Raw genomic sequence first — 12815 nt, 5'->3', positions numbered from 1 at the left:
GGTGTGGGGCCCAGTCTGAGGTCGCCAAGGAGAGCAGGACGTGGTTTGTGGTCCTGGGTGGCTGAGAAACATGGTCTTGGTTCTCAAATGCGGTAAGACGTGATCTGGAGTCCCCCTGGGTATCGGGACAAGATCCGAGGTCTTCACTGGGGCTGCAAGTGTCCCCATGCCAGTCGGGGCGTGGTCTGGTGGTCTCTGGGGAAGCCGGCAGGGCTGGAGGTGGGGCTGGGGAGGGGTTGGGGGCGGGCCGGCGGCTCCGCAGTGGAGAGGGGTCTGCGGCGGACCCCGGGGCGGGGGGCGGGGGCTTGCGGCCGCCGCGCCCGGCCCCTCGGGTCTGCGCCCCCTCCCCCCTTGCGGCGGCGGCGGCGGCGGGGCTCCGGCGGCGGGCGGCGCGGAGGGCGGAGCTCGCGGCGGCTCGGGAGGGAGGGCGGGAGGCGGGAGGGAGGCGGCCCCGCGGCACCGCGCCCCCTCCCCCGGCCCTCCCCCCACCATGGCGCGGCGCGAGGCGGCGGCGGCGGGGCCGGGCCCGGGGCCCCCCCGGGCTGGGTGAGCGCGGCCCGCAGCGGCCGGGGAGGCGGCGGGCGGGGGCGCCGGTGTGAGCGCGGGTGTGAGCGTGCGAGCGTGTGAGTGTGTGTCCGCGGCGCTGCGGCGGGCCCGGCGTGCGCTCGCGCGGCCCTGTGTGTGCCCGGCGCCGGCGTGTGCGGCGCCCTGCTTGTGTGGCCATCCGGGTGTGTGCCGGGTGTCGAGCCGAGGTGCTGTGTCCGGCCGTGCGTGTGTGTCCCCCCGGGTGGCTGCCCCTTCGGCTGTGTGTCTGGGGGGCTGTCGCGCGCCCAACGGAGGGGCTGTGTGCAGGTGTGTGTGCGTGGGTTGTGTGCCCAGGTGTGGGTTCTCCCCCCTCCCCCCGCCCCGCGTGAGTGTGTTCGCGCGGTTAGCTGCGTTGGGTGTTTGTGTCCGGATTGGATGTCCATCCCAGGGTCTGTGTAGCCGGGTGTGCCCGCTCGGGTGTCCATTTGTGTGTGTGTATGTGTGTGTGTCTGCGGGTTGTATGTCTCCAAGGGTGTGTATCTGTGCGTCCATGTCAGGTTCCGGGCGGGAGGAGGGGGGGGCCTGGGGCTCAGCGCCTTGTGGGGCTTCTGTGTGGGTTTGGGGGAGGGGAGTTTGCCGCTCCCTCGGTCCATGTCAACTGTGGGGGGGTGGTCCTCGGCGGTCCTTGGGGGAGACGGCCATGTCTTCCCCTTCCTGGTGGCTGGGTGGGGGGGATGGGCAGCCGGTAGGTGGACAGATGGAGGGATGAGAGGCCGAGGGGTGGACAGATGGGCCCGAGGGAGGGACGCAGACCCGGCCCTCTCCCACCCATCCCACCCCAGTCCCCTGCCGGCCAGATCTCTGCAGATGAGGCCGGAGGTGCCCACATCCAGATGGCCAGGCTGGGGGACCTTTGCTGGGAGGATTGCCTCTGACCAGGTGCTCTTCAGCTCAGGCCCCCAACCCTCTGAACTCTGACCTGGCTGGGGAAGGGGGTGCGCTGGGAGGGAGGGGTGTTAGGATTTCCCTGGCCTAGGAAGTAGGTGGGGCGGGGGTGCCTCAGGGGTGGGAGCGATGTGTGTCCAGACTGTGTGTGAGTGCGATTCTCTGCCTATCTGTTGACTCTGCCAGTGGGGTTCAATGTTTTGTGTGTATTTGTTAAGTGTGTAAATCCCTCATAGGGCAGTTATGTGAGCATGTGCCTGTTATGAGTGAACATCTCTGAGTGTCTGTGCAAAGGTGGATCTTTTTGTACCTATGTGCTTGTTTGAGTGTGTATCAGCCTCGTCAGTGTCTGTTCCCGTTATGGTTCTGTGCATGTGTGTGAGGTGTGTACAGGCTAGTGTGTGCATTTGTGCATCTGTTGGCGTGGGAATGTACCAGCTTTGTGACCGTGCATACTGGGGGTACATGAAGTTGCATGAGTGTGTTGGGTATTTAAGAGTGTGCACCTGTGTATCTTTGTGTGAGTGAGCATCTGTTACATGTGTGTTGGTGAGTGTGCAAGGGTAGCTTTGTTATAGATGCATGCACCAGGGGACACATGGGTTTCACAGTTGTGTGTGTGCCTCTGTGTGTGAGTGTGCAAGGGAAAAGGCAATGTTGTACGTGTGGTTGTGTGCAGGTGTGTCCACCTCGAGGATCTGTGTCTGTACTCTGAGTCCATTTGTGCATTTGTGTTGGTATCTGAAGAGTGGGGTTGTGTATGTTCAAATACGTACATGCAGGATGATATGTGTACATGTGCCTGTGTCCTTGACATAGGTTGACCCCACTTATGAGCCCAGTGAGATGGGGGCCCATGTGGCAAGACCTGTGGTATGCTGGGATCCATGGACACAAGCGTGTCCACATCCTGGACCAAGAGCCTCCAGAGGGCGGGGGCACATAGATCATGCTACTCTGTCCATGGGAATTCAGATACAGAGTCATGGGTTGTGGGCCCGTGTGGGTTTTGGCATGTCCACATGTGCTGGGGTGACCGTGGTCTGATGGCGAAGATGGGAACTTCTGATCCTCCCCCAGCTCCTGCTACTGTCCAGGTCTTTGAAGTTGGGGGACTGGGATGTGGATTCTGGAAGGAGGAGGCTGGGAGCCTAGCATCCTGGGTTTGAAGGAGACAGAGAGCTGAGGGACCAGACTCTTGGATCTTGGGAAAGGAGGAAACTGAGACCTGGACTGTTGGGTCTAAGGGAGGGGGAGTGTGGGGATCTCAGTCTCTTGAGCCCCCAGAGGACAAAGGACTAAAGTCCTAGACTCTTGGGATTTGGAGGGTGAACAGTCTGGGGCTCAGACTCCTTGATTTCCAGAGGTGACTTCCTGGGTCCACCTGAGACCCTGTAGAACCTACAGCAGGAGGGCTGAGAGAGTGATCACGGCAGGGGCTTCCTGGGCTGAGGTGGTCTCTGAGGAGGGTCTCGGGAGAGGAGCCAGAAGAATACTAACCGTGTGCTTTTGTTCCTTTGCAGGTACTGGCCCAGGCCCTGACTGCCTGAAGAGAGGTGAGTGGGGTCCCTCCGGCTGGGGATAGAGATGTGAAGTGATTGGGTTTACTCTGAGAGAGCCAGAGGCTTGGAGTGATGCCTTGTATGAATTTTAGTGGCAAGTATGGTAGTGTCCTGAGGGCCAGGTGCCCTCCAGGCTGGGGTTGGTGACAAGATCAGGAATGTCTTGTTTCGGTAAGAGCTTCATAGAACGATGGTGTGGTAGGTGGGCTCTCAGGCCTGGAGGTAGCCCCTTTTAGGCTGAGTAAAGTGGTCAGAAAAGGAGGCAAGAGTTTCCTGACATGAAATGACCCTGCATTTGGATGGTGGCGTGGATATGGTTTACCATTTTGTGTGTGTATGTGCATGTATGTGGGGACATCTCCTGATAATCAGACCTACTGGTGGCTGAGAGAGAGCCAGAGCAAATGATCATTTAACGCTAACAGCAGCTAACATTTATATAGTGTTTACTCCATCAGCAACTACTCTAAGCATGTTACGGCAGATTATCTCATTTAATCCTCACAATAATCTTATGCTATCATCCCCATTTGACAGATGAACACACTGAGGCCCAAAGAAAGGAAGTCACATGGCAGGAATTTGGGTGTGAACCTGGGCAGTTGTGGGCCAGATTCTGTCCCTCAATGCCATGGTGCCTCTCAATAAATGTTAGCTGTTTTCATTATTAGTATTACATTGTTTCAACTTGAGTCCCACCCTGGCTGTGGGCCTTCTGGTTTCATAGATAGTGGTTCTGAGCCCCAGAGAGCTTACAGCCACGCAGGTGCAGAGCTGCGTCTCCTACTTCAGGAGCACCACCTCCCAGGCCAGGATTTTCTGTTGGAGGTAGAGCCGTGTCCAGAGGGAGTGCACAACAATTAGTGGGGCGGGGGGAGGGGGGGCGTCGCTCAGAGATGAAGCGATGCTCTGACTTTGCCTCTTTTTCTTTTTGCAGCCCCGTCACTGTCTTCTTCAGTCTCTTTCTTCTGGTCTTCGTCTGTGTAACACTCTTGTTTCCTCTTCTTGTCTCTCCCTCTCTCCATCTCAGTGTCTCAGTCTCTCTTTTCTGTGTGGGTCTCCTCCACTCAATTTTTCTCTCTTTGCCTCCGACTTGCTCCCTGTCTCTTCACCTGTCTTTCAGATTCTTTCTCTTGTTGTCTCTTTGTCTCTCTCTTTCTCTGTTGCTCTCCGAATCTGTCTCTGTGTCCACAGTCCCCCTTTGCCCGTGGGCTGAAGGATCAGGGCCACATGAGGCCACAGCCCCCAAACTGCAGATTCCTGGGAGGTGGGCCAGCAGGGACTGGGGCATGGGGTGGGGTGAAAACAGTGTCAGGGACACCCCCTTCCCATCCTTTCCTCTTCACCCCCCACCCACCCCGTGTTGTGATGGGAGCTGGCATGTCGTGGGCTGCAGCTGCCGCAGGGGGAATCCCAGCCGGAAGGTTTTGCCTGGAGCAGAGGCACAGCCTGACTGTATGTGTGTGTGTGTGTGTGTGTGTGTGTGTGTGTGTGTGTGTGTGTGTGTGTGTGTGTGTAGGCATGTATAGGACCTTGTGTTGTGCCTATTAATGTGAGCATGAAAGTCTGCCCCCTGCTTGGGCCCTCAGCAGAGGCCAGAAGGAAACCGGGCTCAGAGAAGGACTTCCCAAGACTGAGCAGGGAGACTGCTGTTTTCTCAGCCCCTCCCACCTTCAGTACAATCCCCCATCCCCACTGCCAAAGGTGTGGGGGGGGTGTTACCCTTAATACTTATTGAATATGTACTGTGTGCCTGGCCCTATGCTCCGTGACCCCTATGAATGAGCTCTATGAACTCTTGCAACAATCCAATGGCGATAGTACAATTATCAGACCACTTTACAAATCAGGAAATTATGGCCTAGTTCGGGAAAATCATTGGTTTGGGGTCACAGAGTTAGTAAGTCAGGGGAGCCAGGACTTGAACCCGAGTCTATTTGATTTCAAAGCCCTTGCTCTTAATAATAGCCCACATTTATATGCATGGCACCTACAAGACACTCAATGATGATGATAATAATAGTTATACACTAACATGTATTGAACACATTTTATGTGCCAGCCACTGTTCTGAGTATACCATGCTCATTAATCCAGTTCATCCTCACAGAGGTAAGGCCTGTTTTTGTCTCCATTTTACAGATGAAGAAACCGAGATTCAGAGAGGTTCAGACACTTGTCCGAGATCACACAGCTAGTAAGTGTCAGAGCTGGGATTTGAACCCAGGGAGTATGGCTTTGAAATTCATGACTTTAAACCCTAGTCAGCAGTGATTTTTCAAAATATTTAGTGGGTACTAGAAGGTGCAGGCCAGGCCAGATGTCATCCCTCTGGTTGAGAGGTCATGAGAGGTCTGGGAGCTCCTGGAAGAGGGGCAGAAGTGGGGGTTAGACACTCAGAGGTGGGGCAGTGGTAATTTACCAAGCAGCATGGAAGTGATGTGATCTGTTCATGAGGGCATGCCAGTTGATGGTCAGTCCTGTTACTGTCCTAGAGGACCCCATTGTCAGGAAGGGACAGATGTGGGTCAGGCTCCGAGCGGGACATCCCAGGGTGGCCAGGCAGGTGGTCAAGCCCTACGCCTGGCTGACCCTTCTCCTTCCTTGCAGATCTCACCTCCCGCTCCTCCTGCCTCCCCCCTGCACCATGGCTCCGGGCCCCTTCTCCTCAGCGCTCCTCTCGCTGCCGCCTACTGCCCTGCCCTTTCTGCTGCTCCTCTGGGCAGGGGCATCACGGGGCCAGCCCTGCCCTGGCCGTTGCATCTGCCAGAACGTGGCGCCCACGCTGACCATGCTGTGCGCCAAGACCGGCTTGCTCTTCGTGCCGCCGGCTATCGACCGGCGCGTGGTGGAGCTGCGGCTCACCGACAACTTTATCGCGGCCATCCGCCGCCGAGACTTCGCCAACATGACCAGCCTGGTACACCTCACCCTCTCCCGGAACACCATTGGCCAGGTGGCGGCCGGCGCCTTTGCGGACCTGCGTGCCCTCCGCGCCCTGCACCTCGATAGCAACCGGCTGGCGGAGGTCCGAGGCGACCAGCTCCGGGGTTTGGGCAACCTCCGCCACCTGATCCTGGGCAACAACCAGATCCGTCGGGTGGAGTCGGCTGCTTTCGACGCCTTCCTGTCCACCGTGGAGGACCTGGATCTGTCCTACAACAACCTGGAGGCCCTGCCCTGGGAGGCCGTGGGCCAGATGGTGAACCTGAACACCCTCACGCTGGACCACAACCTCATCGATCACATCGCCGAAGGGACCTTTGTGCAGCTTCACAAACTGGTTCGCCTGGACATGACCTCCAACCGCCTGCATAAACTGCCCCCTGATGGGCTCTTCCTGAGGTCCCAAGGTCCGGGACCCAAGCCGCCCACGCCGCTCACGGTCAGCTTCGGCGGCAACCCCCTGCACTGCAACTGTGAGCTGCTGTGGCTGCGGCGGCTGACCAGGGAGGACGACCTGGAGACGTGTGCCACGCCGGAGCACCTCACCGACCGCTACTTCTGGTCTATCCCCGAGGAGGAGTTTCTGTGTGAGCCTCCGCTGATCACGCGGCAGGCGGGCGGCCGGGCCCTGGTGGTGGAGGGCCAGGCGGTCAGCCTGCGGTGCCGCGCCGTGGGGGACCCTGAGCCCGTGGTGCACTGGGTGGCACCCGACGGGCGCCTGCTGGGGAACTCGAGCCGGACCCGGGTCCGGGGGGATGGGACCCTGGATGTAACCATCACCACCTTGCGGGACAGCGGCACCTTCACTTGCATCGCCTCTAACGCCGCCGGGGAAGCCACCGCACCCGTGGAGGTGTGCGTGGTGCCTCTGCCTCTGATGGCGCCCCCACCTGCTGCCCCGCCACCTCTCACGGAGCCTGGCTCCTCGGACATCGCCACGCCTGGCCGACCTGGAGCCAATGAGTCGGTGGCTGAGCGCCGGCTTGTGGCGGCAGAGCTCACTTCCAGCTCTGTGCTCATCCGCTGGCCGGCCCAGAGGCCCGTGCCTGGCATCCGCATGTACCAGGTGCAGTACAACAGCTCCGCAGACGACTCCCTTGTCTACAGGTGGGTGTTAGAGTCCCTGGACCTCCTCCTGCCTCAGGGGCCCTCCCTCCGCCTCCCTAGGCCTTCTTGCTCAGCTGGGGTTCTAGATGGGCTTGTAGAGTGGTCTCTGGCTCCCATTTGCCCTATTTCCTTCTCTTTCTATTTCTTTTCTTTGTTTTTCACACATCTTGCAAATCCTCCTGGAGCACCCACATGAGCCATTTATCACCATGAATGCACCCAGCATGGTCCCTGCTCTCATGGGGCCCAGGGTCTACATCACTGCTCACCAAAGGTGTTTGATCATCTACCTTGTCAGTTAGACATTCTTAGAGCAGAAAATATACTCACACATATATAGTTACAGTTGCATTTATATTTAGAAATCACATACAAGGCTACTGTATCAATACATTGGGTACAATATAGAAACAGAAAAGTCTGTAAGTTGCCCTGGCGTGGACAGATCCCTGTGGTGTAGACCAACGTTAAAGAGGTACTTTTCCCCCATCATCTCTGATTTTCTCTTGCTCTCACTTCTGTCTGTCTGTACCTTGTCTCCCTCCTGCTCTCATGAGGAACTAAGCGCCTACTATGTGCCAGACCCTCAGCTGGGCAGGAGAGATACAAGGAGACCAAGAGCCAAGCCCTGCCCTAGGGAGCTCACAGCCCAGAGGAAGGAGGCAGAGAGTATATGATGAATTTCAGTCTTGGCTTTGCCTTGTCTCTCCATCTCGGTAGTGTGGCTCACAGCAATCGGCCTGGCACACAGTGGGCGTTTGCTCGGTGGCTGTGGGCTCTATGCACATCTCTGCTTTGTCCTGGCTCTGCCTCCCTTAGGCACATTGCAGAGTGCTTGCTGAATGTTTCATCCTTTGTATGACATACCTTGGATGCTCCAGAGGGGGTGGAACCATTTCCCCACCTGTGGGCAGCTCCTGATCCTGTGGGTGCTTAGACCCACACCAAGAAGCCTGCCTCTTGGCTTCCATCTTCACCTCACCCAGTGTTCTCTTGGCCATGGTCCTGGCACACAGTAGGCACTTTTCTGTCATTGGTTGAATGAGGTGATGCCTTCCCTTTCTCTTGTCTTTGTCATGCTCATTTTCTTTTCATTTTGAATTTGGTCACCAAACACTGAATAAATGCCTACTGTGTGCCAGTTCCATGCTGGGCCCTGGGCCTACTGAGATGGATAAGACACTGGCCCAGTCTTAAAAACGTTAGGGCAAACAAATGGACCAAACAAAAACTTTTATAAGGTACTGCCAAAGGATACTACTCCATTTGACCTTCCCAACTTCACTGTGAGACAGCTATGATTCCCCCTCCCATTTTATAGACAGGAAAACTGAGGCTCAGGGGGAGAAGTCACTTGTTCAAGGTCACACAGAAAGAGATAGAACCAAGATTCCAGCTCTTACTGTTCTAACTCCCAATTCTGCCCTTTTTACATCGAACACTTGTTTATCAGGTGACTGCTGTTTGCCAGGCAGAGATTAGGGGAGAGGGATAATAGATTTGTGTAAACAGCTCCTGGTTTCTGTGATTCTCCATCTCTCTTTTTTCCTCCTCTCTCTAACCCATGGTCACTACATGGTGGGATAGAGGGAGGTTCATGGGCCCCCAGACCCAGCATTTCTGCAGATGTTGATGGCCCTCTGTCTCCAATGGGGCAACAGACCCTAGGACTCTTCCCTTCCCCTCAGGGCTACATAGTCCCAGTCCTCTGTCCCTCATTGCAAGCACCAGTGCTACAGCACTGCAGGGGTTAACTCCCTCACTGCTGCCATGGGAGGAGGTGACAACCAACCAGAAGCCTGCTCTGCAGCTTGCTTGAGCCTTATAGCCAATTAGAGACACATGGCCTCAAGCTTTCTTAAGGAGCCAGCCTCTGTCCTTGAAAAGGGGGGAGTCCCTAGCAACTGGTTATTTTAGGGGAAGGAGCAAAAGGAGCCCAAGACTCTTTGAGAGGGAAGATGAGAGGAAGAGGAAGACTTACAGCCAGGGGCCCAAGGTTGGATGGAGTTGGTGGTGGGGCAGTGGTCTGGGAAATGGCAGGCAAGGAGAGAGTCGGAGAGGTGGTGGGCCCCTGACGTGTAGTCTTTTGGGGGGAGGATGGCTCTTGGTGATGGTGGAAACTTCTGGAGGTGGAGGAACTGAGGTGGGTTTCAGGACCAGAAGGTGGTGTGGCTGGAGGGAAGGTGATGCTTCTGAGAGGTAAGAGGCCTGAGGAGGTGGGGGCATGGCCTTTAGAGGAGGTGGTGCTCCCGCAGCATGGCCCCCACGCAGATGAAGAGGCGGTTCATGTCTCTGATGACCCACTAAGAGCTTTGTGGGAGAGGAGAGCCTGTGAGATTGAGTGCATGCAAATCTGTGTGGGTGTGGCAGTCCCAGCTTAGCCAACATTGAACATGGAAGGGATGTGCCCAACAGAAGAGTGGCAAGACCCAGGGGGAATGATTCTTATAGATGGGGAGGAAAGCAACTGGTAGGAGAGTGTGAGCCACAGCAAAGCCAGCATCGTGTGGGATGCCAATTGTTAATGAAATTATTAAGTGCCAGGCTTTGGGGATGTTAACTCATCATACTTCACACCATCTCTATGGGGTAGGAATTCTTAATAACCTCAGTGGGGGAAATGAGACACAGAGAGGTTAAGAAACTTGCCTGAGGTCACAGAGCTAGCAAGCAGCAGAAGAGAAACTCAAACTCTTGGGATCGTGGCTCTCAGACTTTGTCAGCTTAACCACTTCTCTACACTGCCGCTTGTTTGAGAGCAGGGGTCCATGGCAAGAAAGGGGCATGTTTTCTTGGCTACATTTACCCCAATTATGGATGAAACTTACCTGGGGGCATGGTGTAGTGACTTCAGGTAGTATAGGGCAGGGTGTGCACATAAAGTGGTTGCCTCTGATATCTGGGTACAGTGCATGACATGCAAAGAGTGGACATGGTCCTAGGCCGGGTAGGTGAACCATCTGCCCTGAGCCATTGTGGGGTGTGGCTTGGAAGGCACTTGTCAATCAGAAGGGAAGTGGCCTTTAGCCCTGGCCCCTTGGTGGGCGGGAATATGTAGTGGAGGGGATAAGATAGATGTTGCTAGGAGAGGTGTAGGTATACTCAAGGGTAGGATATGCAGATGAGGGGGTGTGGTCTGTATCATGGTTTCCTTCGAGGGGTAGGAACATGTGGAAGAGAGGAACTAGAAGAGCATCCATTGTCCCAGTAGGAGTAAGCCTGGGAGTATGAGGTAACCTGCTAGTCCACCCCAGCGAGAGTGAGGTTTGCAGGTAACGGGGCATGGCCTGTAGCATCCATCCCCTTAAAGGGTGGGAATATGTGAGCGCTTGAGTGGCATTTGTCCCAGTAGGAATGAGACACTGCTAGGGAGCAAGCCCCTTGAGAGCAGGGCATAAAAGCTGTAGCATTCCTCCCTGGGGGCCAGGATGTATAGATGAGGGGAGACGAATGGCTGAAATTTGCCGTGAAACACGGGTGGGGAGTGGGTCTGACGGTGGGGCATGCAGATAAGGGGCGTGGCCTATACCCAAGGTCCTGAGAGGGTGGGAATTTGTTGCTTGAGTGGCTGCTGTTGTCCCAGAGAGGGTGAGACACTGGTAGGGAGGCATGGATAGGTCTGCACGGGTGGTGGGGACATGCAAGTGAAGCAGCCTGGTTCAGAGTGGAGCTAACCCCGCGCTGATCCCGCCCCCTCCTGCAGGATGATCCCATCCACCAGCCAGACCTTCCTGGTGAATGATCTGGCAGCAGGCCGCGCCTACGACCTGTGCGTGCTGGCCGTCTACGACGATGGGGCCACGGCGCTGCCGGCCACCCGAGTGGTGGGCTGTGTGCAGTTTACCACCGCTGGGGATCCCGCACCCTGCCGCCCGCTGAGGGCCCATTTCTTGGGCGGCACCATGATCATCGCCATCGGGGGTGTCATTGTCGCCTCCGTCCTCGTTTTCATCGTTCTGCTCATGATCCGCTACAAGGTCTACGGCGATGGGGATGGCCGCCGAGTCAAGGGCACCTCCAGGTCGCCTCCGCGGGTCAGCCACGTGTGCTCGCAAACCAACGGCGCAGGCGCAACGCAGGCCCCACCCCCGCCGGCGCCCGACCGCTACGAGGCGCTGCGAGAGGTGGCGGCTCCCGCGGCTGCGGCGGCGGCTGTCGAGGCGAAGGCTGCGGCGGCCGACGTGGCTTCCGCGGAAACGGAGGCGGTCCTTGGACGTTCCCTGGGCGGCTCGGCCACCTCGCTGTGCCTACTGCCATCCGAGGAAACCTCCGGGGAGGAGTCCCGGGCCGCGGTGGGCCCTCGGAGGAGCCGTTCCGGGGCTCTGGGACCGTCGGCTTCACCGCCCCCTACTTTAGCTCTGGTTCCTGGGGGAGCCCCGGCCCGGCCGAGGCCTCAGCAGCGTTATTCGTTCGACGGGGACTACGGGGCGCTCTTCCAGAGCCACAGTTACCCGCGCCGCGCCCGGCGGACAAAGCGCCACCGGTCCACGCCGCACCTGGACGGGGCCGGAGGGGGCGCGGCCGGGGAGGACGGAGACCTGGGGCTGGGCTCCGCCAGGGCGCGCCTGGCCTTTACCAGCACCGAGTGGATGCTGGAAAGTACCGTGTGAGCGGCGGGCGGGCGGGCGCCGAGACGCCTGGGTGCCGCGGACAAACGCCCAGCCGCCCTGACGTTTAGGGCAGGATTCGGGGGTGAAAGCGCCGAGCCAACACGTCGCCGGACTGGAGGGGAGAAGCACCCTTCTCCCTGGAGGGGACGGGGGCGGGCTGCCTGGGCTGTGGCTCGAGGCCACGCCCCCGCGCTCAGGGGGGTTTGAGGGCGGGCCGCCGGGCTCCCCTCCCCCGTGGACTCCAAGCCCCCCTCTTGCCCCTCCCCCCGCGCGCTCGCGGACCTCGCTGGAGCCGGTGCCTTACACAGCGAAGCGCGGGGAGGGGCAGGGCCCCCCCGACACTGCAGCACTGAGACACGAGCCCCCTCCCCCCGCCCGGGACCCGGGGCAGGGGCGAGGGGCCCATTTCATGTATCTGGCTGGACTAGATCCTATTCTGTCCCGCGGCGGCCTCCAAAGCACCCCCCCACCCCGCAACCCCATTCAATTCCCTGGTCCCGTCGTCGGGTCTGGCTTGGGGTCCCCTTTTCTCTGTTCCCCTCGTTTGTCTCTGTCCCGCCCTCTGTCATCTCTGTCTTATGTCCTTCCCTGTTCGTCTCTCTTTTCTCTGCCCCGTCGTCTGTTCTCCCTCTGCCCTCCCGTATGGCGTCCAGCCTCCTTGTCTCACCAGATATCTCCCCCAGTACACAATTCTCCCGGGCAGGTCCCACCGGAAGGACCAGACTCTCCCCGACTCCTTCCTGTTACTCCCAAGTGAATCCCCACAGGAACAAAATCCAAAACCAAATCCCCCTCGCTACCGGAGCCGGGACCCTCCGCCGCAGGAGAATTAAACTTTTTTTCTGTGTCTGAGGCCGCTCTGCTGACCTCCGTGTGTGTTTCTGTGTCTTGGGAGGTTGGGGGGGCGTGGCCTAGATTACAGCTCTAGGACTATTAAGTGAGACTAAAGGTAGGCCGGCTGACTGCGACCAGGGAGATCTGCAGTTTCCTACCCTTTGAGAGACTTCGAGGTGGGGAATAATATATAAAAACAAAAACAATAGCTAAGGTTTAATGAGTGCTTACTATTGCCAAGCACTTAAATCGTTTAATCGTCACAACTCTAGGACATCAGTACCAT

General features: G+C 57.8%; 1 protein-coding gene across 4 annotated transcripts; it reads left to right on the top strand.

Moving 5' to 3' along the window:
- The first annotated feature begins 417 nt into the window (after positions 1-417).
- LRFN1 (leucine rich repeat and fibronectin type III domain containing 1) lies at positions 418-12561 on the top strand. Of its 4 annotated transcripts, none has more exons than XM_086352436.1 (5): positions 418-546; positions 2994-3026; positions 5175-5229; positions 5643-7085; positions 10789-12561. In XM_086352436.1, exons 4-5 carry the CDS (start codon positions 5680-5682, stop codon positions 11693-11695), a joined length of 2313 nt encoding a protein of 770 aa, XP_086208562.1. In that variant the 5' UTR covers positions 418-546; positions 2994-3026; positions 5175-5229; positions 5643-5679; the 3' UTR covers positions 11696-12561. The 4 variants fall into 4 exon arrangements, with proteins under 4 accessions (XP_086208562.1, XP_086208564.1, XP_086208563.1 ...); XM_086352437.1 differs by lacking the exon at positions 418-546 and adding an exon at positions 1536-2567; XM_086352438.1 differs by lacking the exon at positions 5175-5229.
- The last annotated feature ends 254 nt before the right edge of the window (positions 12562-12815 follow it).

Source organism: Bos grunniens, chromosome 18 (assembly GCF_055505025.1).
Source record: "Bos grunniens cultivar Pamir isolate PY7600 chromosome 18, Bosgru_T2T1.0, whole genome shotgun sequence".
In the NCBI taxonomy this organism is placed as follows: domain Eukaryota; kingdom Metazoa; phylum Chordata; class Mammalia; order Artiodactyla; family Bovidae; genus Bos; species Bos grunniens.
The sequence above is the reverse complement of the archived record's forward strand: the minus strand, read 5'-3'. Positions and strand labels throughout refer to the sequence as shown.